The 25,880-nt window shown below is 41.3% G+C and overlaps 1 protein-coding gene across 1 annotated transcript in view; it reads right to left on the bottom strand.

Annotated features, from left to right (window-relative positions):
• Positions 1-1,251: 1,251 nt before the first annotated feature.
• ltk (leukocyte receptor tyrosine kinase) overlaps positions 1,252-25,880 on the bottom strand; it is a 41,671-nt gene continuing 17,042 nt past the window's right edge. The window contains exons 5-29 of the mRNA XM_068580402.1: positions 24,313-24,452; positions 22,809-22,946; positions 21,699-21,848; positions 21,011-21,111; positions 20,754-20,914; positions 20,321-20,415; positions 19,312-19,383; positions 18,741-18,915; positions 17,738-17,888; positions 17,468-17,596; positions 16,879-17,035; positions 15,036-15,221; positions 14,392-14,490; positions 12,274-12,438; positions 11,995-12,105; positions 7,935-8,121; positions 7,730-7,820; positions 7,152-7,216; positions 5,089-5,218; positions 4,908-5,005; positions 4,427-4,519; positions 4,094-4,195; positions 2,859-2,993; positions 2,502-2,592; positions 1,252-2,387 (exon numbers count right to left, since the gene is read on the bottom strand). Coding sequence (XP_068436503.1) covers positions 1,341-2,387; positions 2,502-2,592; positions 2,859-2,993; positions 4,094-4,195; positions 4,427-4,519; positions 4,908-5,005; positions 5,089-5,218; positions 7,152-7,216; positions 7,730-7,820; positions 7,935-8,121; positions 11,995-12,105; positions 12,274-12,438; positions 14,392-14,490; positions 15,036-15,221; positions 16,879-17,035; positions 17,468-17,596; positions 17,738-17,888; positions 18,741-18,915; positions 19,312-19,383; positions 20,321-20,415; positions 20,754-20,914; positions 21,011-21,111; positions 21,699-21,848; positions 22,809-22,946; positions 24,313-24,452 — 4,069 coding nt within the window. The 3' untranslated portion in view covers positions 1,252-1,340. The remainder of the gene's footprint in view (positions 2,388-2,501; positions 2,593-2,858; positions 2,994-4,093; positions 4,196-4,426; positions 4,520-4,907; positions 5,006-5,088; positions 5,219-7,151; positions 7,217-7,729; positions 7,821-7,934; positions 8,122-11,994; positions 12,106-12,273; positions 12,439-14,391; positions 14,491-15,035; positions 15,222-16,878; positions 17,036-17,467; positions 17,597-17,737; positions 17,889-18,740; positions 18,916-19,311; positions 19,384-20,320; positions 20,416-20,753; positions 20,915-21,010; positions 21,112-21,698; positions 21,849-22,808; positions 22,947-24,312; positions 24,453-25,880) is intronic.

The raw sequence follows: 25,880 nt of genomic DNA on the forward strand, positions 1-25,880 counted from the left end.
ACAGCTGCATGGTCAACACATTCTACAAGTTTATACATTTATGAGACCTTCTTCAGTCCAAGTAAATATTGGGGAAGGAGACTTGCAATGCCAAATAAAGATCTTTCTAGTTTGGCAAAAAAAAAAATCTAATCTCAGCACAGACCAGGAAGTCATTTTCACAAGGAGTCAGCGCTTTAAGGGGAGGTTTTTTTGGTAGAAATATGCTTATTTGTTTTCTTGCAGAGTTTGAGAAGATCAATGCTACTCTTATGTTTGCACAGTCAACTTGAATCTACAGTCGGCTAGCTTAGCTTAGCACAAATACTGTAAACGGCTAGTCTGGCTCTGTCTAGAGGAAACGATATCTGCTCCTTGCACCTCTAAAGCTCACCAACAAACACATTATATGTTGTATATTTTAGTCTGCACAAAAACAAAATGTAAAGTGTAAATGCTTTCCTGGCCAGGGTCAGTGTCTTTGTTGTCCTCGGTGAGGTTTCCAGGAAGTCAGAGGCTGTCTGTGAACACGAGGCCAAAACCAGCAGCATCAACTCGGAGGAGGTCAAAGTCACTGACCAGGAGTCAGTGGGCAGCCGGAGAAAGATTCACATTTCACAACTCAGACTATCTTCAAATAAAAACAGCGTTTAGGGTTTCCTTACGTGTACTATCTCTTGTTCTCACGCCACTAAAATTCCATCCTTACAAACTTAAAACTGGTCAATCTCCATTAAGTACTGAGAAAAACTCCACGGGATGTCGAAAACACCAAGTAAGTAGAGTTGAGTTGAGTGAAAAGACCAAAGACGTGTTATTGCTGTTTAATGTGCATTTTCACATTATTTAGGGTGAAAGCAACTCAGTTCCTTAAGTATGCGTAGAATTATAAATTAAATAGATTGAGTCACTCTACAGCCTTTACTGAATTTCAATCATTAAAAAAAGTCTGAAATAAAAACACGTCCTTGGGAAGTCTCTCACCAATGGCTCAATATGTTCATGTGGTTATTACTGTAAACTAATTACTACAAATACCAACAAAAATATTTCCTATAATGCAACAAAATATACTACTTTCAAAGCCTTCATGAAAAAACAAAAAAAACTAACGGAAAAGGAAAAGGAGTTTAACTACAGCAGTTCTGTAATCACAGAGTTTTGGGTCCAGCCTTCCTGCATCACAGGGCAGAGGAGAGTTTGTGTTTTCCAGCATTCCAGGACCTCCAATAAGCTGATGTTCTGCCTCTCATCCTGTAACAAAGCCCTCGTGGTCATGCGTTTTGTTCCAGAAATCTAGTCTCAGGTTGTGACGTTTCATTTTCACATGGATCAGAATCCCTGTTACAGTGCGGCGTTTCTTAAATGGGGGTAACGCTGAGGTCTTCAGACAGAGAAAAGCCTGAGTCTCGGTCACGTGTGGGTTTCTCAGCTTTGGTGTGTCTGCTGACGTCCTCGTGTCCGTAGCTGGCGTGGCGCTTCAGCAGCAGCTTGGGCATACAAGACGAGGAGGAATGGAGGCCTAACGCTAGTCCAAAGCTGGTCCCTGAGGAGACACTGGGGGCAGAGCTGGTGTCTGTCATGACGTCTGGGGTTTTGGGCATGACTAAGGGAAGGCTCTCTGCCTCGTAGCTTTGCTCATCGTAGGCATAGTTGACGTTGCCACAGGGGAAACTCTGGAGCTTAGCCAGGTCCATACCAGCTTTTATGGCGCCACCTGTTGGGGTCTTGTGGGAGGACGTACTCGGGGCAGTTTTAGCCGAGCAGGATGGGGATGAGGATGAGGAAGTGCAGAGGATGGAAGGGCTGAGGTGGGTGCTGGTGCACTGTGCCTCGTTGCTCTCTAAGGTTGGGTTGCATGTCTGAGGAGTCAGTGTGGTGGAGACGGTGGAAGCGGAGCTTGAGAGTGGCATGGACTGAGTGTGAGCGAGTGTTTTCTTCCCCCGGAAGTTTTCCAAAACCCAGGAACCATACGTGGGGTTCCACAGGTTCTTTGTCTTGTTCTTCAGCCTCTGGCTCCCTGAGGAGGAGCTGTTTCTGGAGCAGGGTCGGTGATGAGGAGGCTCAGGGTGGAGCCAGGGGCTTCCTGCTGACAAACTCGGGGCAGGAACAGGCTCAGCCCAGCACGGCTGCAAAGCCTCGCGACACGATGTCACTTCGTGGTGGACAGGTTGGTTCCTCTGGAGGAGGAGACGAGGTTTGGTCGGCTGTGGGGGAATAGGTGTTGGGCCGAGGCCCAGAGAGGAGAGACCCAGCTGGGAGGGGAAAGCCTGGGAAACAGGATGGGACACCAGGAGCGGAGTGAGGCTGGTGGAGGTGTGGTCAGAGGGGTGAATTATCGTGCTGCCTTTGTCCTCTGCGGTGGGGGTGTATTCCACTGGCAGGGGTGTGTTGATCACATCCGGGTCCTAAAGCAGAGCAGTGAAGGGGAAAAGTGATAAAACATTTTTTAAATAAATATTACAATTATTTAACACTTATTGCAATGTTATGTATGTACAGACAGGTACTACAGAACATACCTGAGAGCAGTAGTTAATTCTCTCCAGGATAGTAGAGAAGTTGGGCCGGTGCTCGGGACAGTGCTGCCAACACTGGGTCATGATCCGATAGCTACATACATAGTAAAAGAAAGAAAAAAATCAGATATATTGTTTAAGCTGTTTGGCCATGGTTATTGTGTTATCATAGATAATGGTGTTATCATAACAAAGAGAGAAAATGAGCAGAGAAAACGTCCTGGGAGTTCCATCAATTGAACATTAAAGTTGTAGACAAAGCAGAATCTTCCTCTAAAGTCGTCCCTGATATCATCCCAGCCCTGCTTCCACTTTACATCCAGGCTCTTCTCATTTGATGTATTCCCTGTCAGTACTCACACAGGGCCCGGGCAGCTCTTGGGAGGATCCATTCTGCCTCCACTGGTGACGAACTCCAGCACCTCTTGGTTGGTTTTACAAGGATACGGCATGAAACCCAGAGAGAGGATCTCCCACAGCAGCACTCCAAATGACCTGCAGGGGGAGAGACAGGTCAACAACTGAAAAGCACTGCCTCGGTTTGTAACATTTATAGAAAAAAAGCTCATTTTTAGTTAAACGATATATATATATATATATATATATATATATATATATATATATATATATATATATATATATATATATATATATATATATATATATATATACATTTTTACTTTGTCTTGTTTTTAGTCTCCAACTTGTTTGCTCTAATATTTATCTATATTATTCTAGCGCCCGATACGAACTGTGATGCGTCAACACAGTTTACATTTCCCACAGCTGGGTTGGGTTGTGGTAACTGCAGCGACAGTCACACAAGCCTCTTTTCTTCTTTTGTTTAATTGTTCTGCTGGAAAATAGCTAATTTTCAAAATAGCTTTAAGTGTGAAGGAGGAATGTGCCTCATCAGAGTTTAACTATACTGTGGTCAGATAGTATCGTGTTCATATTCCCACCAGAAGTCTGACTGAGTTTGATGGACAGCTCAGCTGTATAAATCTGTCATCTCACCATAAAAGACTTTGATTGCATCTATTAAGGTCAGACGTTTTGTGAGCTTGATTCGTGAACAAACACATTTCTTCCAGTCTTCAAAAGTGAATTGTTGACCCATGCCAAATATTCGACTTATTTTGTCATTGAAAAAGTGGTTTGGATACTTGTCCTCAGTGTGTTCTTTCTGCAGCTGGCTCTGTGTCTTGAATATGTCTTGTTCACTTGACACAGATGTGTGGTTTTGTTCAGGAGTAAAGATCCCCAGCTGCTGTTGTCCTGAGCGCATGGATGTTTTTTTTGTTTTTTTTTACCTGAGCTGCGCTAGTTACTTATCAGAACAATTTGGATTTGACATCAGTAGGAATGAAAAAAACAACCTTAAACTCATATCAGTTTGCAACATCTGGTTTTAGCGTTTTTCAAAGACTTGCATATGTCAGTTTAAAGTAATATATTCAGGTCTCAACCTTTTTGTTGATACATACTTACTACTGAATACAGCATATTATGTGCCTCAGGACCATAATAATAATAATAATAATTATAAATGTTATTTGTATAGAGCTGTTCAAGGTAATCGAGGCGCTTGATACCATGTATCAGTCTTGCAGGTGAAGATTCCCTCCATGAAAGCCTCCGGTGGCATCCATTTCACTGGCAGCATGGCACGGCCACCTTTCCTGTAATAGCTGGCTCTGAGAAAAGAAAAAAAAATCTGAGTTATTAATGTCCACTCATCATCTGTTTAGAAGAGAAGGTAAATACCTCACGGCAATGAAACTTTGAATACTGAGTTAGTGTTTCAACTAGTGTCCTATTTTACACATCAACCCAGCGCTGCCCACACTCCTGCTCAGATGACGCACATCATCCAGTCGTCCTGTGTGTCAGGGCAGCACACAACGATGCAGAGTCGGCATACAAACCTGTATATGTCTCGTGCCATGCCAAAATCACCAATTTTGGCCACTCGTTCTGGTCCGGGACAGGTAAGCAGGCAGTTTCTAGCAGCAATGTCTCTGAAAACAACAGGATTAAATGATTTAATAAGATTATCCATAGAAAGATGGGTATGAACCATTCACCTACAAGTCGACATGTTTCCGGGTCCAACAAAAAGTTGACCATCGTGGTTTACAGTAAACAAGGTCCTCTTGTGAAAAGAGAGGAATAAATGATACAATCTATCAACTCTGTGGCTGATTATGCAACAATCGTGTGTATCTGAGGAAATTGTATAAGTGTGCCTCTATTTCTCACCCATCATCATTTTGGCCTTATTGATGTTTTTAATTTGCTCTCATGCTAAAATACTCATTCTAGTGTTTGTGATGCTACACAAGGGGCATTTTTACAAACCAAAACACTTCGATGGGGTTATTTAATGTGAGTAGCAATAATCTGAACCTGTGTATGAAGTGGTTCTCCTCCAGGTAGCGACAGCCGAAGGCAATGTCTCTGGCCATCTGCAGCAGCTCCCGCATGGTGAGAGAAGAGGTCTGGCCCTGGATACAGCACAGCTCAATTTAGTGTGAAACAAAAACACACACACCTCAGACATACACAGAAAGGTGGCTTCCAGACGTACAGCCCGTGGCCTGTTCTGTCTCAGGAAGCTCTTCATGTCTCCTCCGGTCATCAGCTCCAGCAGGATAAAACGAGGCAGGATATTCAGACTGACGCCGATGCAGCGCACAATGTTGTCATGGCTGAACTTGCTGCGAAGACAAACAGCGAACAACACTCAGGTTAGCAGGTTTCTAATTGTGTGTTAATCTTATTTTTAAAAGTCATGCTGCTGATACAACTGGGCAGGAAAAAGAAAAAACACATGATAAGTTGAATGAGAGTGAGAGAGAGAGAAAGGAGAGGGTGCCGGTACACTGTCCAGATTTAGAAACAGCAAAAATGGGCCAAGGCGGTGCTGAGAGCAGATAAAGCCTCACTACCAAAAGGTGTTAAAAGAGCAAAAGCTTTCGCCCCTTTTAAAATACTAGAACACTTTCAGCAGGATGAGCTCCCATGTGGCCTTCAAACAATAATCGAAATAGAGAGGAATCAACAACAAGAGGAATAGTCCTGATGCAAGCACAGACGACAATGGCTTCCTGCCTGACACACAAAATACTTTTACACAAGTTATGAAGCTACAAACAACAATTGGCCTGATGTCCTTTAAATAATAAACAAAAAAACAACGTCTCTTCCGATCAAAGCTGTTGGACACATGATTAGCCACGTCTTCAAGGTAAAAGCTGTACGCATTCCTTTTTTTAGCACCGTTAACTATCATCACTTGATATATTAGACCTGTTGTGAGGCAATCCAAATGCTCGCAATCACTGATCTTGCATCTTTAAGTTTTGTCTTCTCTAGTATCACCCGTCATGTTCTGCTTCACCACGAAAATAAGAAAACAACAACAACAACCACTCCACTTAGCATTTCAACGCTTCTGCCACCCATCTAATCCTGTCTCACGTGAAGAACAACACGTTTGCGTTTCGTTGAGCTCAGTGTTTAATATCATCATTCCCATGACTGATAAATAAACTGAGCTCTCTTGAACATCAATATGCAACTGGATTTTATACTTCAGAATCCACACCAACATCTTTCAGTGCTAATCTGAACACTGGAGTCCCACAAGGCTGTGTTGTGAGCCCACTACACCATCAGGTATTATGACACCACAACTTTGAATGTTAACGAGACAAAAGAGATGATTTCTTACTTGGAGCGACACACACTTTCCCCTACAGATTGATGTAACACTGTGGAAAATGTTGCATCTGTTGCATCAGTGTTTGTCATGGTAACTTTTTAGCCGCAGAAAGGAAAGCCCTGCCGCTGGTTGTGAGGGCCAGTTTCACCACCATGGAGGACTTCTACACAGAAAGGTGTTGAAGAAAAGTCTGCAGCCTCACAAAGAACTTCTCTCACCCCTTTTAAGGTCTAGTCGACCCGCTGAGGACACTTTGATGTTTCTACACTCAAGTTTGTATACTTTCTGTTCATTTACTGTTCATGTGTTATCGTCATATGTTTATTTTTACTTATCCCTATTAATATGTATTGCTCCATAGCCCCAAGCACACTATATTTGTGTTGCTACTTTTTGTAAGACCTGTATGAACAATACAATAAACTTTACTTTTATTGCTCATTAACTTACGTTTCTTTGTGTCATATGTGTGATTCCAGATTTCCAGATCTTTTATTAAGAGGGGCTAAATACAAATTAATTAATCACATCGTACCCCTTTTAAAAACACTTCAAATAAAAAATGTGTTTCAATGTTTGTGAAAGACATTGGATGTACACAGCTCAGAATGAAGTTATCTGTATTAAATCCAGTAGATATTTACCTGGACTTATTGGCCTCTCAACCACAACTAGCCTCTCTCTCTCTCTCTCTCTCTCTCTCTCTCTCTCTCTCTCTCTCTCTCTCTCTCTCTCTCTCTCTCTCTCTCTCTCTCTCTCTCTCTCTCTCTCTCTCTCTCTCTCTCTCTCTGTCTCTCTCTCTCTCTCTCTCTCAGCAGCCAGTTGATGGCTGATGATGTGAGAACACTGCTGCCTCACACGCACACAGGTGTTATGTGAGAAGGGTGTATTGGGTGAATCAATGTGTGAACTGCAGTATGGTGCACCTCATAATCAGGGCCTCCATCAAGAAATCCATTTCATCCTGTTCGGAGCAGATTTCTGGAAGAGTCTGTGGAGCAGAACGAATCAGAGAAGCAGTTTGAGGTCTGTGCTATTGTTAAGAGGCAAGATGTCATTAGAGCTGTTCAGCGGACTATTGAAAAGGCAAACCCATGTGAAGTTCACTCAACTGTGCCTTTTTTTTAACCTTGTGTGGTTATTAGGCCAAGTAATTTGAGGGCATTGTCTGACATCTACTTTTGAGGTCATCCAATCATTCTGTGCAATCATACAGACATTGCAGGAAAAAAAAAAATCCTTTTTGGATTCCACCAATTTGTTACACAACAAGCCACCTTACTACATATTCATATTACGTAGTAGGTAAAGCAAACAACCATTGTCTAAACAAGCATTTCCCTTTATGCATCTGTGACCTTTAGAGCCAAAAGTAGGAGGGACTCCTGTGGGATGTTGTTGAGTTGATTACAGTATACATAATGAACACAACTCCCATTGAGACGCTATCATCTAACACTTCAGTGCAATTTATCCTCACACGTCTCACAAAGTGCAAGCTGACCTTTATGGCCACCTGCAGGGGGCTGTTATCGCTGCTCATCCCCAGAACTTGTCCTTCATAGACTTCACCGAATGCACCATGGCCGAGAGCCCTGACAAAACAAAGGTGTTGGAGTAAAACGACCAGCAAAAATGTGTGTACTATAAGAATTAGGTTATCTGAACTATAAAGTGACATTTTGACATTGTGTTCAGGTATGTTGTACCTGAGAAGTGTTATGTTCTTGCGTGGTACTTCCTTCAGTTCATTGAGTGAGGCGGCCTTCCCTGCAAAGCAGTAGTTGGGGTTGTAGTCTGTCATGATGGTGGAGGAGCGGATCTTGCTCAGCTTGTACTCTGGACTGTGCAGATGCCCCCTCACTGCATGCAGGTCGTGTTTCCTGCGGTACCACACTGCAGACAGACACAAAACAAAACCAGCTTCTTTTACTTCAAAATCCAAGAACTTTTTTTTTTTTTTTAAACTGGACCCCATACTTGTAAAAGCAACTTCCTGACTCTCTGCTAACTGTAGAAGCAGTAACACAAGGAGGGGTCAAGCCGCATCTCAGTACTGATGCTCATCGATGTACAACAACAACATCCTTGGCGCCAGTGGGGGGTTGGTCGACAGCCATTTTGATCTGGAAATTTTGTATTCACCTTTAAGAAGAGAAATCCCACAACACACAAACACATTTCCTTATTCCTATCTTAACGTTCTCGTGCTTTCTTTTTGTACGGTGCACTCGTACGAGGGTACCGTGTCAAAATCAGCAAACACTCAGTAAATTTCAGATTAGAAACACATTAGATCAGAAGTGTGTGAATGACCAGCGTGAATAAATACCGGTACCTTTTTCGCGTAGATGAGTGCGCCTTCGTTAGAAATGTAAATTAGTGTGATTAACGGCACATGTGAAGATGAATGGGAAGAACCATCCATCTGTCTCTGCCAATATTAGGTCACTGACTAAAGGTATGCTCTCTTCCATGGGCCTGGATGCTATTTTTTTCAAAGAATAAACCTGCAGCCGACTTGGTCACGCTGGCAAAGAAAACATGCAACCTGTTTAACAATAACTACTCCTTCAACAGGTCTGGACTCATGAATTGGGTTCATAGTGAAGAGGAAAATACGGAAAAAGTGGAGAATGCAGCAAGTTCTCCTGATTCACTCGTACAAGCTATTTAAGAACAAATCTGTTTGTCCCAGCGGCTGTTGCATGAGGCCCGATGATTTGCTGGATGCATGTGGGATGTCCTCTCCTTGGTTACTGCTCCTAGACTGTCTGTGCCAGTGAGTTTGGACTCACCCGCATGGAGGCAGCCCACATCCCCGATGCAGGTTGGTAGTCTGCCAGGGAGGGGGGCGTTGCGTGCAGGTAAGAGGTGTCGTAGAGCCATCGCCCGGTGCAGATGCTAGGGACTCAGGGGGGTTGGGATGAGGGGTGGGATGAGGAGGAGAAGGAGGGAATGGAGGAGGAGCGAGAGCAGGAAGAGGAGGAGGAGGAGGAGATGGGGCGCCCGGGGGAACAGACTACCTCCCTGCATGGGGGAGAGCTCGGTTGAAGAGACACTGTTAACCTGAAGTGTGTGTAGGTGTGCTTTTTTGCAACGGGAAGCAACATGCATGTATTTGCACAAATGTTTTGTTTTAGTGTTGATTTATTGACTTGCAAATTCACACAATCACACTCTGTGCAGTTAGTGAGGAAGTCACACTTAATAGCTCATCCATTTTTCATTGGACATAGACGTCAGCTTCATTTGCGCTTTGTCTGGTTATGATAGGAGCCATGCATCTGTCTCCTTCTGTTTGTTCATGACTGGTTTTAATGAGCAAAACAATCATCTTATCTGCAATTAATATCTGTCTTAAAATACTCTGATAACCCAGAATGCATCTCTGTTCATACAACCAAACTCAAACTTTTTGAATTTTTGTTTCACATACCAACATTTTCATCGCTGCTGAAATACCATTTATCCAATGACTATTATTTGTTCGGCCTGAGTGGTCCTAACCCTACGTTAACTTTAATGTATTTCCCATTTAAAAAAATAATACACACATTGTTGCCCATTTCTTCAAATCTCCTGAAGGAGAAGCATCACTTATTCTCAACATCCTTTACTTCTACTGTTGTAGAAACAAACAATAATGTACATTTCAGACATTTACATATGCATCTAATAACAATACATATGATATAAGGTTCTGCAACTAGAACATATGCCAAGGGATATGGAGCTAATTTACAAAAACAAAAAGGTAAAAAAAAAAGAAGCTGCGTTTTTAATTTCCCTCCACAATATATAACTCGATAGAGCGAACAACACACTGATGATCATAATATATCTGTTATGCAAAGACGTGGAACAAGATTAAAACTCTTGAAGTGCTCGAAATGAAAAGGCGATCCTCTCGGAGCATGAACGTGAGTTCAGTACTCCATGTCTACCGTATTTATTGATTTGCTGAACTTGTCTGTGTCCAGGGAAAAACTATGTTTCTTACAGTTGTGTGAGATTTAAGTTCACCAGATCATCATCATTATAAATCTTCCTGGAAGGACTATCAATACAACGTTTCTGGCATCTTCCATTTCCCCAAAGTTGTCAAGATATTTTGATTGAGAGGGAGTTGGAAAACATTACTATGATCTGGTCTCACTGCGAACGAGGGAAAAAAAATTCTCCATCACTTCTGTAATCCGTCAGATATGCTTTGTATTCATCAGTTCCTTTTAAGGAGGTTCATTGTATTAGTTTTGTCAAAACCTCAACCTGCTTTTGCTTTGGAGCCTGATTGTCATGTCAGACAAGGTACAAGTCCAGAGAGCTAAACATGTGATTGATAGTGAAGGTAGACGGTGCCGTACAGACGTCTGCAGAGGCCCACACACAATGTTTAAACTCACCAAGACTGATGGTGAGTACGCATGAGCGAGTCCTCCACTGTCGAGCTTGACGTATTCAGCACTTTCAGTGAGGTTAACGAGAGGACGAGAGAGAGTATGCAAACAGCGCTTAGTGAGGGATTAGTGTGTGGATCAAAGTATCAGGATTCCCTTCCTTTTTATCTGCAGCAGATGGTTGTCAAAAAGGTGACAAGGTGCAAAAAGTGTAATTAGCTTTAAAATCCCTCATTTGTGAAAACTGCTTTTGATATAAAGTGTCTGCGGTTAATAAAGCTAGATTTCCTCAACAAGTCAACATTGCAGTTATACTGCAAAGCAGCTTTTGAGACCAAGATCAAAATGAATGCAACATTCGTAGCATTAGGTAGTGATCACTAATTCATATTACATATCAAATTGTGGTTGTCTTGTAATTCCTCAGTTGTCTCCCTTTCCTGGAGAGTTATTGCTACTGAGTTCATTGTTAATTCCCTAATTATTCCTATTTTAAGCAGTTTATTCGCATAAGAATCAACTAGCAAAGCATTTTACAGCAATTATGAGTGTTAGATTGTCTCAGATAACAGAATTAAAACAAATTTAGTCATCTCTTCATTGAAAACCTAACGCCCCTTTATCACAGGGCTGTGTGTATTCGTCTCTTTTGGTATCACAGCTTAAGTCTTTTTGCGATACCGTAATAATCGTATCACAGAGAACCAAAGCGCACGGGTTTAGATAGATTGTATGCTTCTTAATATGACTAAAATGCTATATTTTATCACGGTTGTCTATTTTCCCCTGATTTGAGATGTATTCTTTATGCCTCTTAAACATTGTTTCTTCAGGGAGGTTTTCAGCCACGAGTCATAACACCTGACATTTTCTGCTGTCTTATCTAACTCATCAGTTTAAATCCCAGCTGTGAAACTTCCTTGTTTAATGTCAAACCTTTCTGCTTGTCCTTTTTATAGCCAATAATGTATCTTTACATCAACGTCATACAGTGAGAGGTTTACAGTATGAAAGTAATCGTAGTGTAGGCAATAAATTCATAACCTCATCTCACTTCTCATCAGCCGTATACTTTTGTTTCACAATGTGTGGCACGAAAAAAGAAAGCAAAAAGATGAGTCACCTGAAATAATTCTTGTAAAAAAAAGTGTCCATAAGTGCTCAGCAACATCTAAAATCAGAGCCCTATCTCTCCCACAGCCGCTTTAATCATCTGGCACAGAGCCAGAGGAGGGCATTTAAACCAACACTTGTCGAACGTATTCCTGTTTCATGCAACATCTGGAAGCATCTGTATTTCCAGTGGCTGCTCACAGCCGGTGGAAGGTGGTGGGTACAGACTGTACACATAACTTGGAAAGTCTCTTACTGAGGATAACACCAATGCAGATCAGCGCGATGCCGCTCGCAATGATGGAGACCACGACAGCCAAGATCAAAGACGTCGACATCTGGCCCTGCTGAGCCGGGCCGTGAGAAGCTGCTCGGAGAAAAGGGACAAGAGGCCAGAGGAAAACACTTCACAAACGGCTTTAGTTTGGATTGGACACAATTTTGAGGGAATTCAGTGTTTGACCTTAAAATGTGCTCTTAACAGATTGTGGCTTTCATACAAGAGCAACAAATAGCGTTAGAGGCCATTACGTACCTATGGTGCTGACACATGTGACGTTGTCACTGGCCAGGACTTCATCGTCGCCGTCGCAGAGACACAGGATGAGGTGAGTGTCCTCATCTCGTTTGCAGCTCTGTGCTTGACAATGGCTGCAGTTCAGCTGCACCTTAATCTCACACTCGCCATGGCTCTCCATGGCTACAGGAAACATTGAACACACAAACACACGTTCAGCCGTACACTCCACAGAGATGATCTTTATGGACAAATGGCTAGAAAAAAAAAAAGAAGTAATTTCTGAAATTAAAACAAGGAGTCTCTCACACACTTTTTGGCGAATACCAAACGTGTTTTCTTATTTTATTTTTTTTAATCTTTGGTCTCTTTGTTGTCGGCCATGAGTGTTGTTCCTCTATTGGCAGGTCTCTTGTGGTGACATTCTTTCCATTTTGTAATCAGAGACTTAATAGTGAGCCGTGAGCTCATGTGACATTTAGATTGCACACAGGTGGACTTAATTTAAATAATCAAGTAACCTTTGAAGATAATTGGTCAGACCAGAACCTTTTTGTAATTTCACTGCAGGGATTTTGACTGTGTTGTGGAGATTCATTGAATAAAAACAAATACAAATAAAATGTAATTCCATGTTATGATACAACGAAAAAAGAAAAACCCGCTGTGTTTGAATTGTTTTGCAAGGCATTATATACATTTGCTGGAAAATCCAACAAGGTCAGTTGATATGTTTGGTCAGCAATTCTCCAAACACGACAATGAATTGAAGTGGTGTCTGTGCAGCTAAAGCGTGATGCTTTCCAGCTGATTCTCTGGGCCATCAATATGAAAAACACATACTTTTTCCACAGTGCTCCACTGGGCCACATGTTCAGTCATTACAATGAAAATGAACGCCGTAATGTATTATGAGTTATTTCCACATACACCAGTTACAGATATTAAATACTCAAGAGAAACAAATCTGTGGCTCTAAACAAACGCACTATTCAGTATGACCAATGTTCACTCCAAACTACAATGGAAGTTTATAAACTGATTTTCATATATTCTATATTAAATTAGACCCTAATGGCACAGTGCTGTGTATTACTTTTTTTTTTTTCAACTAACATGTTTGTGTGCTGGTTAGGGGGTACTTGGCTGAAAAACAGGGGGTACAACACTCAAAAAAGGTTGAGAACCACTGCGTTAGAAATTATGAAGAGATGGTGTTTTGGTGTTTTAATAAGAATTGTTAAAAAAAATACAGAATGAAAAAGTGGCTTGCACTTTAATCTTTGAACACATTACATGTTGTGTATCAATGTACGTATTTTTTGTAACACATGATATGTGCTTGTAATACCATTTTCCCTTATTAAATTACTCTAATTTATGGCTTTTAATCCTGAGTCTTGAAACAAATTATGAATACAATGAGAATGTGTGTGCCATATTAAACCTTATCCATCACTTCAAGACAAGATGATCTAACTACATTACAGAAAAGTTCCACTAATAACATTTACACATTAATATCTTTGAAACACTGCTGAGGTGGCCGCTGGGTTTGAAAGCTTCGACTGACAGCACGCTGAGCAACAACAACAGCGTCTTTCACATGAGAATGGAGGACTGTCTGTTGGCGCCAGAGGCAACGAGCTGCATGAGGCTGCGAATTAACCAACGGCCTTCCGCTTGCTCCCGCTGAATAATGAGAATCAGATGGTCGTCTCACAAACAAAACACCGCGACATGTATGCATGTGCAGGAGAGTGTTCAGACACACACACACACACACACACACACACACACACACACACACACACACACACACCCTGGGGCATTAGATACATTTTCATTCACTGTTTATCTATTAATTTATCTGTTTTCTTAAATTTGAGTTGTTGCTGGGACATTTTCAAGCTCCATCATTATTATTATTATTAATATTGTAATTACTAAATCAATTACACCCGCACATTCTTTTCAATTCAAGTTGAAACTGAGTGATCACCAGGAGATGACATTTACTCTCTTTTCTCTCCTCTATTCCCTCTATTTTCACTATACTCCCATCTGGCTGAGACATTATTGAATTCATCAACATAATTGTCTCGATAAAAAATGATCATATGACGTCAGTCTCACCTGCAAGAGGCTGAAGGAAAATCTCTCCCATCGGATGAATGAACGAGATTCCATTCTGACCGTCGACTGTGATCTCATCCGTCAGCGCGGCGTCACCTCCTGTCACAAAATGTATGTTGTTTACTCTCCAGTCAGTCAGTATTACAAATAACGTCAAAGCCACTCTGACCCAATTGTGACAGTTTATTCTAAAAAAAACAATACGAGTGTTAATGTTTACTTCTGCGACAGAAAGCTGAAAGATTGTGAGATACAATTCAAGTGATCTCGCTGTTCTGTAACTCATGACCAATAGCAGAGACATTAACAAAAGGAAATGTACTAAAATATAACTCTGATTACTGCAAAATTGCGCATGAAACTTTTTCAAATTGAAATTGTGTAATTTCTGTTTGTAAAATGACACAATCTGTTGAATGTTGATAGCAACCAGACCGGCATGAATTGTGCTTTAGACTGAAGAGCGCATTAACCGTCTCTTAAAGAGAAAGTTCTACCAATATTATTTCAGGGGTTTAGCAGTTGACCTGGGATGAAATGTCAAGAGGCATCGAGACAGAAGAACAGACATAAACGTGATTGGATTCAAGAAGAGAAATGGAAAAGCAATGCTGTTTTCAGGGTTGCAGAAAGGATGGTGTTACCTCTGTAACCTCCTCCACCGCCTCCAGCTGTGCAAGCCCCACCTCCACCGCCAAATCCTCCAAAGGTCGACCAGCTGAGCTTGGACAGGGCGAGGGAACACGACGAGCCCCCTTCAGCACCGTCCACTAGAGACTTTCCCGCCTTCAGGTGGGTGCTGGGACTGTCTTTCCAGCCTCCACCTCCACCTACAGGGACACAAACACCAAAGGAGCAACGTCACACAGTATTTTATCATACGTTTTATAGATCAGACATATTTTGGTTTTCTATAGAAAAGAGCTCAGTCTTGTCGAGATTAAGTTTGACAATGAGGGAGTGAAGTGTTAGAGATACACAGCATAGGAACCAGAGGAGACAGCAAATTATTTTTGCTGTGTTGTGGCGTGTGTGTTTTCTGTTCGCATGGAGCTGGTGGGCGGACACGAGAGGCTTCACATCTTCACTAAGGTTCACAAGAAACAAAGGTTTTAGTTGTTTCGCCTTTTCTTTCTCACTTTACACTGATCCAAACTGATGCTACTGACAGGCACACACGTTTTTACATTCATATATATATATATAAAGTTGAAAATCATCTTTGGGAACAGAAACAGAGACCCTTGAAGAATGAACATCTAAAGAGCTGAAAGGCTCAACCACCAGCTGGTTAAGGCCCTTAATCTACACAGATCTAGTCACATGTTCAGCAGGAGTTCCTAAGCCTGAACAAATTCTGCAATGCAATGCATGATAATGTGTGACAGCAGGATGACCAGTTTCCTCAGTTCAACGCACAGCTCCACCACACACACACACACACACACACACACACACACAAATGCAGAAACACATCCACACACTAAGAGCTGCATATTTCTCCTGACACTCAGATCTTTATCCAAACAAACCCACAGAGATTTCAATAAGATGAGCTGATGGACAGTCTGTGTTGAGACTTTGTCGGTCAGAGAGGATTTACTGAGAACGTTCCAGCAGACGTTTCCAAGAGCAGAGAGAGAGACCTCTCTACCATATATGTCTTCCTACAACCTGTCGGGAAACTAAAAATACGATCCAGATAGATCACATTATCCACAAGCCAAACACATCCTGCTGTGTGAGCGTGTGCGTGCCAATGTGAGCTGCTTTGCGTCTGTGTGTATTCAATACCGAAAAAACTAATCTTCTTATGGCCTCTAACCAACACGTCTTTGTGGGCAAGTTTTAACCTTCGTTTGAGGCTCATATAGCACTCTCTCAACCTGGCATCATGTCACAATGATCTCACAATTTAAAACGATATTTTGTCAGTTAGTCATCACCTTCTTATGTTTTTTTCTCCAGAAATGTTAAACTCCTGCTGATTGTAAGGCATATTTCATTACAAAGCTCAGTAACATTTCCTGAAAAGTTAAACTAATTACCAGCTTTTAGTATTTTAGTTGATGGTTCTGCATTTTATTGGACATTTAAAAAACATGAACCATTACATGTTTACTAATTATCTGCCTCTGCTTTCTAGTAAAGGGCAAACAAATACAAAACATTGTTCTTGTTAATCCAAAATTATTCACAGACTGTGAAAAGCTTTCATTGAAACTGGTTTTGATTATAGAAAAAGGTTCTTTGTGGGGCGGTTGACTCTGTGGATTATCCATCATAACAGGAACTGTTATTCTGGACAGATATTTATTTCAACATTGTGAGCGCCAAAAATAAAATTCCATTCAGTCTCATTATATTAAGGTGGAGGGAGGAATCGGAAAGTCAGATAACTCCCAACGGGAGCAGATGAAAAAGAAAGTGTCTGCATAGTTTAGTTGTTTGAACACACTGGTAGTAGGGTCGTCTATAATATAGTACCTGCAGCACCAGTTTGACCACTGGTACTGGGAGCTATGGTGCTGTTTTCATACTGCTCCAGTAGTATTTGGTCCAGACTGGTCTCTGGGTCCTCCAAGTAAGCATTTCCTCCTCCACCAGCTGCAATCAGCAAGGGAACCAGCTCATCTCCATCCATCTGACAAGACAGCATCACCATGAATCTCTTTATGTACGTGAGGTGGTGCACATGAGGACAGTTACAGCTAAACATTAATCTGCAAATAAAAAGGGAGTTTTGACAAAGCATCAGTTTCAGTAGTAAAGCAAATTGCACATGACGCAAGAAGCCCCTTATTACAGATGGTAGATCACCATAAAAGGAAGAAGTAAACATTTTTCATTGTTCAAATTTGATGATAAAACAGCTTTTCAACCATTAGTGTATTTTCCATCAACATATATTTAAACTTGTGGATGAGTGAGAGACAGTGCTGGGTTGTTTCAATGTGCCCCCAGTTATTTTTGAAGCCTATCAATAAACTGGACACTTAATCTGCACGCGATCAAATAAACCCTTAGAACGGACACACAATACTAAAACTAAAACAGCCCAAGCGTCTTCTTTCACCTTAAAGATGTAGGTGGCTCCCCCTCCTCCGCCTCCTCCGCCGGCCCACTCTGCACCAGTCTCTCCCCTGAGTTTGTCTTCAATCACCGACGACTCTCCCAAGCAGATCCTCTGCGTGTGGGGATTTCTCTACACCACGGGAGAGGGGAGATTTAAGTCTCAGAGAAAGAAGCTGTCTTCATAAAAGTATGTATTCTTCAGGCAAAAACAAATCCCAGAGGTACATTTTAAGAAATCCTTCCAGCGCGACCTCAAGTTCACCCTACTTACCCCAGGGCACGCATCCTCTCCCTGGTGGCCCACCAAAATGTAAAGTATGTCTCCTTTCTCCAGAGGAAATATTGCAGATATGAAGACCCCATGGTTGCGTTTGTTGTGGTTTTTGGCTCCTTTCCCTCCTGCAGCCCCGTAAGCAGAGATCCTAAAGGGATACCATTGCACCACCAGGGGATTATATACATGGACTGAGAGAAATTGCTTTCTGGCTCAGGTTTCACAGTATACAACCTACTATAGATGGACTGCAATACACATGTCTGTTATAGCACACAAATCAGGAGACACAGTCAGTTTTATGAGGAATACTTCTTCCAAACAGACACACTGTGTTGATATTGGAATGAGGCGACCTGTGTGTAATCTGACTAAAGTAATTCAACACCTTTTAAATCCTAAAATGAATCCTGACACTTATGTTGCCTCATTTTGTGTTGTGCGTGTGATGACGAAGTCCCATGACGTGCTGTGCAAAGACAATCAGATGGCTTGAAGTTTTGATCTGGCAGCACAACAATCAGTTACACTGAGCATGGCCAGAACAATTTAGATCCCAAGCACGCAGGCAGACACACAACTAAACAACTGAGCCTCAGTTGTCTCTTCAATGACTAAGCTCCTAGTAATTAACTGTGAGTGACACTGAATAATATCGTCATAGCTCTTAAGGTTGACTGTCGCTCAGTGTTGAGCAGGGTCGTCCTTCAATCAGAGCATCGGCGGTTCAATTCCATGTCGATGTGTCGTCGGACAAGACCCTTAACTACAAAATGCACTCATAGCTGTGCCTACGGTGTATGCCTTTGTGTGCGAACGTTAGATACTCCTGACGGGCAGGTAGAACCTTAGCCCCTCCCATCAGCGTATGTGTGAGAGGGTGAATGATGACAAGTAGTGCGAAAGGGCTTTGAGTGGTCAGAAGACGAGAAAAGCGCTAAACAAGTCACGGTCCATTTACCGACAGAGTCAGGTCGACGAGCATTAAACCATCACTTACATGTATCTGTTCGTTGCAGGGATCCTCCACATTTGGACTCCTTTGAAGGGATCTTCTTTCCCCACAGTCACATTGACATTATTGTTCCTGTAGGTACTGTCACACTGGGCCTGGGTTGGGCCATGGGGACCACTGGCACCACATGAGTTAAACCACCATGTCATCAAAGAAACCTCTAGAAAATTGGAGACAAAGAAAAGAAACACTGTCATGAGCTGGAGGTCTGTAGAACTGAGTATTGTTGAGTGAGTCGGTGAAATTAAGGAGTTGTGTATTCATTTGGAAAGAAACAACAAAAACATGAGAAAAACTAAGATAGGCAGTTTAACAACAGAGAACAGAAACAAGCAACAGCACCACATATAGTCACTGGATATTGCTTTGACCACCTGGTATATGAGCGCTGAATAATGCACTCCGTTTGGTCAGCTGATATGGGCGATAAACCTTCAAGCATCAGAAGGAATTGAAAGTGTACAATCAACCAGCAGGTATGTCAATTCTGCATGTTGCATTAAAAGTAATATGGTAGATGAGAGAGGCTTTGGAAGTCCACAAGGTATCCCAGTACCTGAGGCAGAAGGCTCTGGAAGCGGGCTTAAGAAATCCTCCAAGTGATCAATGGGCAGAAGTGAGTTCAGATCTAAAGGAGCGGCAGGAGTCCAAAGAAGAGAAAGGTGACGAGAAGAGAGACAGTGTCACAGTCAAACATGTGCATGTCACTGAAGCATAAACCATATTCAGACGGAAAACAACACCGATCAAAGGATATGAGACTAATTTAAAGATGGTTATTTTGGATGGACCCATTTCCTAAGAATGATTCTTGAGTGAGAAACATCATGAAAACATTTCTTCATCAGCCCACTTCATCCACTTGTTAGCATCCAGATGGTGAATCTTTGTCATTCCCATCTTTCACCAAAAGTTACAGCTTTTACAGGATAGTGCTTTTCGCAATTTGTCCAACGCGAAACTCGAGTCCCACCCTTTTACTTGCCAACGCGGTGTTTCTGATCCTACTGCAGCAACAACGCCTTGGTTTTGTTTCAACACCATAAAAGCTTATAAGCCTCTCCAGCACGACACGATCCCAGAGAGCTGTCAAAAGTTAAATAGGGAAAAAACTTAAGCTAAGTTATGGCTTACTAAAGTTTCTCTGCGATCCTGAACTGATACCAGTTAGGAAATGGAAAGGAAATCTTGTCCAGATGGAGCTGAGCAACAAGCAGAATACAGCTGTTAACATTGTCCCTTCCTGCAGGTTTCAAACCATCGTTCTCTTAATTCACACACACAAAACAGACATATCCCTCTCATCCAATGCACTAAATATACATTTCAACATCTGTGTTTCATCTATATGTGCAGCATGAGAAAATATATGGCTTCATTTACATGTTACAGACAGACTTTATGAAGCAGAAACCACCAGTAACTGAACGTTAAAAATAATGATAGCTGTTTTTATTGGTATCGGTTTTACATAATAATTCCCACAAATATGCTGTCCCACAAATAAGTGTACCATTTATTTTACAGTTGTGCCATTTCAGAATGGCGTGTTTGCAGCACTTTACCTGTGTCAAAGCAGGCAGCTCCAATTGCAATGTCATCAAGAGCAACATAAGCATGAGAGCCTTTTTCCCACACAGCTGTCACCTTGACGTGGAACCTGGAGCAAAGCACATACCATCGGTGTATTTAGAGAATTACAGTTGTTGCTTTGTGCGAAAGGAAACAGAAATTAAATCTCAATCCACAACAGTTCGTAGTGAATAATACATCTTGAGAATGTTTTTTTTTTAAAGGAAAATAAAAGAATCCTAAACATTACAAAGCTTGATGTGAATAAATATCTGTTTTCAATGATGAGAAAAAAGTGCTGGGTACGGTTGGATCTTAGAGGTAACCTTTATATACAAGAAAACATGCATGATCTTTTGCTCCACCGTGACAGTGTTACATAATAATCTGCAACTCTACCCTTCTTTTTCTTCTCACTTTACGCACCCATGATGAAGGCCAGTCAGCTGCAGGGCAACATCTTCCCAGTCGTCTGTCCACTGATGATTTCTCTCCCAGACCAGGGGAGCAGTTGTGGTCCCATTCTCCTCTATAGCCACCAGCAATGTGCCGTTAAAGTCTCCATAAAGGTACAGAGAGAAACGCATCTGTACGTAAAAACAGACACAAGGAGTTAACATATTGACAAATGATAATGATATCAACACAACTTATAAACAATTGTGTCTGTGTAAATAACTGACCTGACATGCAGTAGCCGAGACTGGGGCAGCGAAAGACAAGCTCTGAATGGATGCCTCTCGGAGGGAATTACTCTCACTTACCTGCAGAAACAGGAAGTGCCCTGGGGGTGCACAATAAAGGTGACACAGCAGAACGCTGACCATCTCATGAAATAAACATATTAATATAACAGACATCAGAGATACAGTGAAAGTATAGGATGTTTTTGTTCTATTCTTTAAAGCCAGGCATAATGAACATGTTCTATTAGAAGATTAAAACCATCTGCCTATAAAAGAAAAAGCTCGTTTGAATTGATTGAGAGCAGCTGTAACATAGTATGAAATATAAGCCAGTATTCTGATCTTTAAATAATCCATATGAACTCTTCATGCGGTGGAACTTCATCTGGAGTAATTTAACGAGGCATTCCTACTTGTATCTGAGTCAACAACAACAACAACAACAACAAATAACAACATGAATAAATATACACTTTAGGAGCAAATGAAAAGCATGTTTTAGAATACCAAAATGTAGTTTCTGCACTAAACAATGTGAGATTTGTAGTTTTTGATATCAATTTATCAGAATAGGACAAGATTCACCTGACAAATAGAAATTAAATCAGGATAACACACACACACACACACACACACACACACACACACACACACACACACACACACACACACACACACAGCTAACCTGGTGTTCTCTGCAGAGTGACACCCTGCATGTCTTCTTTCTCCAGAAGTTGGTCACCAGCGACTCTTCTCCAGGCCGAGTGATGGCTGGACACAGACCAACCACACGCATCCTGTTCAAAGGAACAGTAAGCGCCAAATGGAAGAGCACCTGGAGAGGACAGAGATTGTAAACAGAGATCAAAGCTACTAAAATAATCCATATTTCCCCTGATTGTATAATTTTATTTTGGAGAAATCAGATCAGCATTAAAACATAGAGGGGTTCCTTGATTTCATTTGTGTTTTTCTGTGCAATTGTCCATGTTTCATTTATTCTCCACACTTTAGTTTGTTTGTACCATTTGATGCATGTTACTGTTACCGCTGCTCCACAGCTGACGGGCTCCAGATAGCTCCGACGACCATTGATTTCATTACTGACTAAAACAAGGCTTCTTAAAGTGTTTCTTGGTGCTGAATGATTGATGTTTTCAAAGATAAGCACAAAGCTATCAAGTGGGAGGAAATGCCAGGTATTTATTTACTTTTTTCCCGTAGCATAGTTTTCATATCTTGGATTCATAACACCCATAAATCCATTTTTTATTTAAAAATAATATCTTGTATCTTATCTCATTTTATGGCATGATTTCAAGATGATAACTTAAACAAAGAATATCTCATTTCTAGTAATACAATAAAAGAATGTCCAGCTCATGGAAAATAAAACAAGCCCTTGACATTGAATAATCTGGTTCCTCAGGTTAAAACACAGATTTTTTTTATGATTTTAAAGTAACTAATGCAAATGGTTACAGCTCTATATTCTGCTTTATCTCTGGTACTGCATGCTTGCCTTCCTCAACTCTTCACTCACCATCACACAAACTGAAGCACTCACACGGGCACATATGTTGCTTTGAATGTTGTTTTCACAACAACAATCCTCTTCTCAGTCCAATGGTGCAGATCCAAATTTAATTAAAGATTATTTGTCATCACACCAGGGGGAACTTCTACAGCCGACTGCATAAGTGCCTTCTCAAGTGTTGCTAATAGAAATTGAAGACCACGATTTCCCTTTAAACAACATCCTACTTATGCATGCTTTGATTTAACAAACTCTCACCACAGATGAAGCCCTCGTCCTCTCCCAAAGGACAGTCGGTGTGGAAGTTGCACACTTGGCTCTGGTCGATACACGCTCTCGAATTTTCACAGTGGAAAGATTCCCCACAAGCCGCTTCCAGTCCAATGACCGGGTGTTCTGCAAACCAGCAACCACACAACAATTATACAGCAATACAACACATCATAGAGAACTAAGCCTATTTAGCCCTGAAGCGGTGAATGTGTGTTTCTTTTAAGGATTAGTTGGACTTGTTTGCTGTCATGTACAAGTGTTAGATGAAAAAAATTAAGAGGAACCTCACTTCATATTACATATGAGCCACTGCCAGCAGTCATTTAGCTTAGCTTAGCTCAAAGACTGGACTCAAAGGGAAACAGCTAGCAACCAAATATGAGTACGAGCGGTGGTTAGCAGGTCCGTCCTTCAATTGGTGGTTCGAGCCCCGGCTTCGCTAATCCATGTCGATGTGTCCTTGAGTAAGACACTTAACCCTGAGTTGCTGTGTCTACGGTGTATAAATGTAAGTCATTTTGGATGAAACTTTTGTTCAGCTAAATTAAATGTAATGTGATCAAGCTTGAAATCAAAAGCTTCAAAAGTCTGTCCAGGGAGCAACCTTATTAATCTGTATTAAAGGCCATGTAAATGTTTGTTTTGTTGTTCCCCACCGGGGATTAATAATGTTTTCTAATCTAATCTAATCGTATTTGGGGAACAAATGGGGAAACTGCTGTGCTTGTTTACAATTGTCTATTTTGTCGGTTGACAGCGGTCCCGCAGTAATACGCCTCATGCGCGTGTCAATGGACATGCAAAGGGGCTTTTGCACAGTTCTGTCTCGACCATAACATGCAGTTGAATTGCAGTCAAATAATACAAATCCTGCTAATAAATGCTAGTATTTCACTTTATTTATTTGTTTGATTTGTTTCAATTTAGCTATTAAACATATTACACACTGAAATCATAATATTTAACTAATCTGCACCAAAAAACCTTTCTAGTGTATCTTTTCAGCTACCGTAAAAACATTTTTTTTAAAGATGTGCCACTATGAACTGTCAACAGGTTTCCAGTTCAAACTAATGCTATATGTTGAGGCAGCAAGCAAATCTAATTTGCTTCTCAAACAAGATCTTTAAGACAGACTGTCAACACTCTTGTTTGCAAGTGATCAGATTGGATTTGCCGGCGGGCGACCCCAAACCATCTACCTGGAATGCTATGGTAACAACATTTGCATCACTAACTAGCTCTATACGCTGAGGATGCAGTTTTCTAACCAGGAAGCGCTCACCCTTGAAGTGATAGCGCTGTCAAGACACAGTATGCCAAAAAGTTATATCATCAGGCACATTTCATGTGTTGTTGTTCTTTGCGGTCTCGACTTCTAAAATCAATCTAGATGCTATCTGGATATGACACAAACTGGTTTGAGTTAGACTGAACAAGGCAAACTGTTGTCTGTAAATCATAGATTTAAAGAACATGAAGAACTCACCTGATTCACAGCCTATGAGCTCCAGAGAGTCCAGAGCCACTGTGCCTCCATCTTCACTCAAACAGGAAGTGTAGAGCAGAATCACCTGAAAGGGCTCGTCCACCTGACCAATCACGGTCTCCAGAACCTCCCACTCAACCCTACATGAATCAATCAGAGAGACATTTCTTTTGAAGTCAGATGTTGAAGTCAATTTACAATCTTTTTTTGGATTATCATACATGTGCGCACACACACACACACACACACACACACACACACACACACATACACACACAAACACAAACACACAAACAACCACACACTCTCAATATGCTGCTTTAATAACAACCCTTGCAATCGGAAATGAAAAAGAAAATAGCTTAATATGAGGCTTAATATAAGCCTCTGCCGGACAGGAAGATCACGAGACCCAGAGACTCTTTTGGGAGTTTTAAGGTACTAGTTAAGCAAAATGTGTTAGACGCCAAGCCCACACGGTTAAAGGGAAGTGTTTATTATTGAAATCTGTCGTTGTAAAGGATACTTACAGGAGATTTTGTGAAACGCTACGGGCGCCGCGGAAAGTTGACGGAGCTCACAGCGGTTACTTTAATTATTTTGTGCAGAGTCGATGTCTTCTCAAAAGGGTTGCAGTGTTGTAGCAACGTGAAATGAAGTTAAACAACGATGTGGTTGTGGAGATAATTATGGAAACATTCAAATATATATATATATCTATATATTATATAGATATATATTTTATTTTTTTCTTTCTCGCATCCGTTAATGGCCCTGGGGGGTTTTGGAGGGCGCGGTTTACAAAAGGTTAAAACAAATTGTACACTTAGTTGAGTGGTTGATGTTTCACTGTCGGGAACAAACATCAGAATAGGGTGTTTCCAGGGAGGAAAATTATGCTTTTGTTTTGCAGCAAAAAGGTTCGTACTGTTGCTTAATTATTAAATCAGTCAGTACACACAGCATCACAGTAAAAGTTGCTCATATGGGAACTGTGTTTTAAATGGAGAATGGTTCTAGAAATTACATCTACCGGATAGCGTGTAATGAATAGTGGGCTGAATAAATGAAACCATGTCTGTGAGCCTAATAATGGAATTGCTCAGTCCATTATCGCACAGACACTAACAAAGTTAATGCACAACTATGCTCATCCATTTCTCTTCTGTCAGAACAAATTATATATAAATTCATTTTCAGAGTCTGCATCTGGACACATGAATGCTTTTAGCTGCTCTCGGGATGGCTGTACTTCAGCATTAGATCAATAGGAAATACCTGTCCCCATTTCCCAAACAATGTACAGGGGACTGCTGTCCCCACACAGACACAATTTTACAGTTGTCCCCTTGACAGCTGAGGATTTTTTTATTATTTAACTTTAGTTCTAAGTAATAGTAAAATAAATACTGTAGGTCCCTGTGCCCTTGCTCGGTCTGAAGGCCTGTGTCACCTGTCATCGCAGTGAATCTCAGCTCCCTTGTATATATTTCATAGGCTGGACCTCAACTTGACAAGCACTTCAATCAGTAAAGATGCAGGGGTTTTCCTCTTGACACTAATTAAAT

The sequence above is a fragment of the Clinocottus analis genome, unplaced genomic scaffold (assembly GCF_023055335.1).
Source record: "Clinocottus analis isolate CAN_PGR_092001 unplaced genomic scaffold, fCliAna1.0.p SCAF_17, whole genome shotgun sequence".
Classification (NCBI taxonomy): domain Eukaryota; kingdom Metazoa; phylum Chordata; class Actinopteri; order Perciformes; family Cottidae; genus Clinocottus; species Clinocottus analis.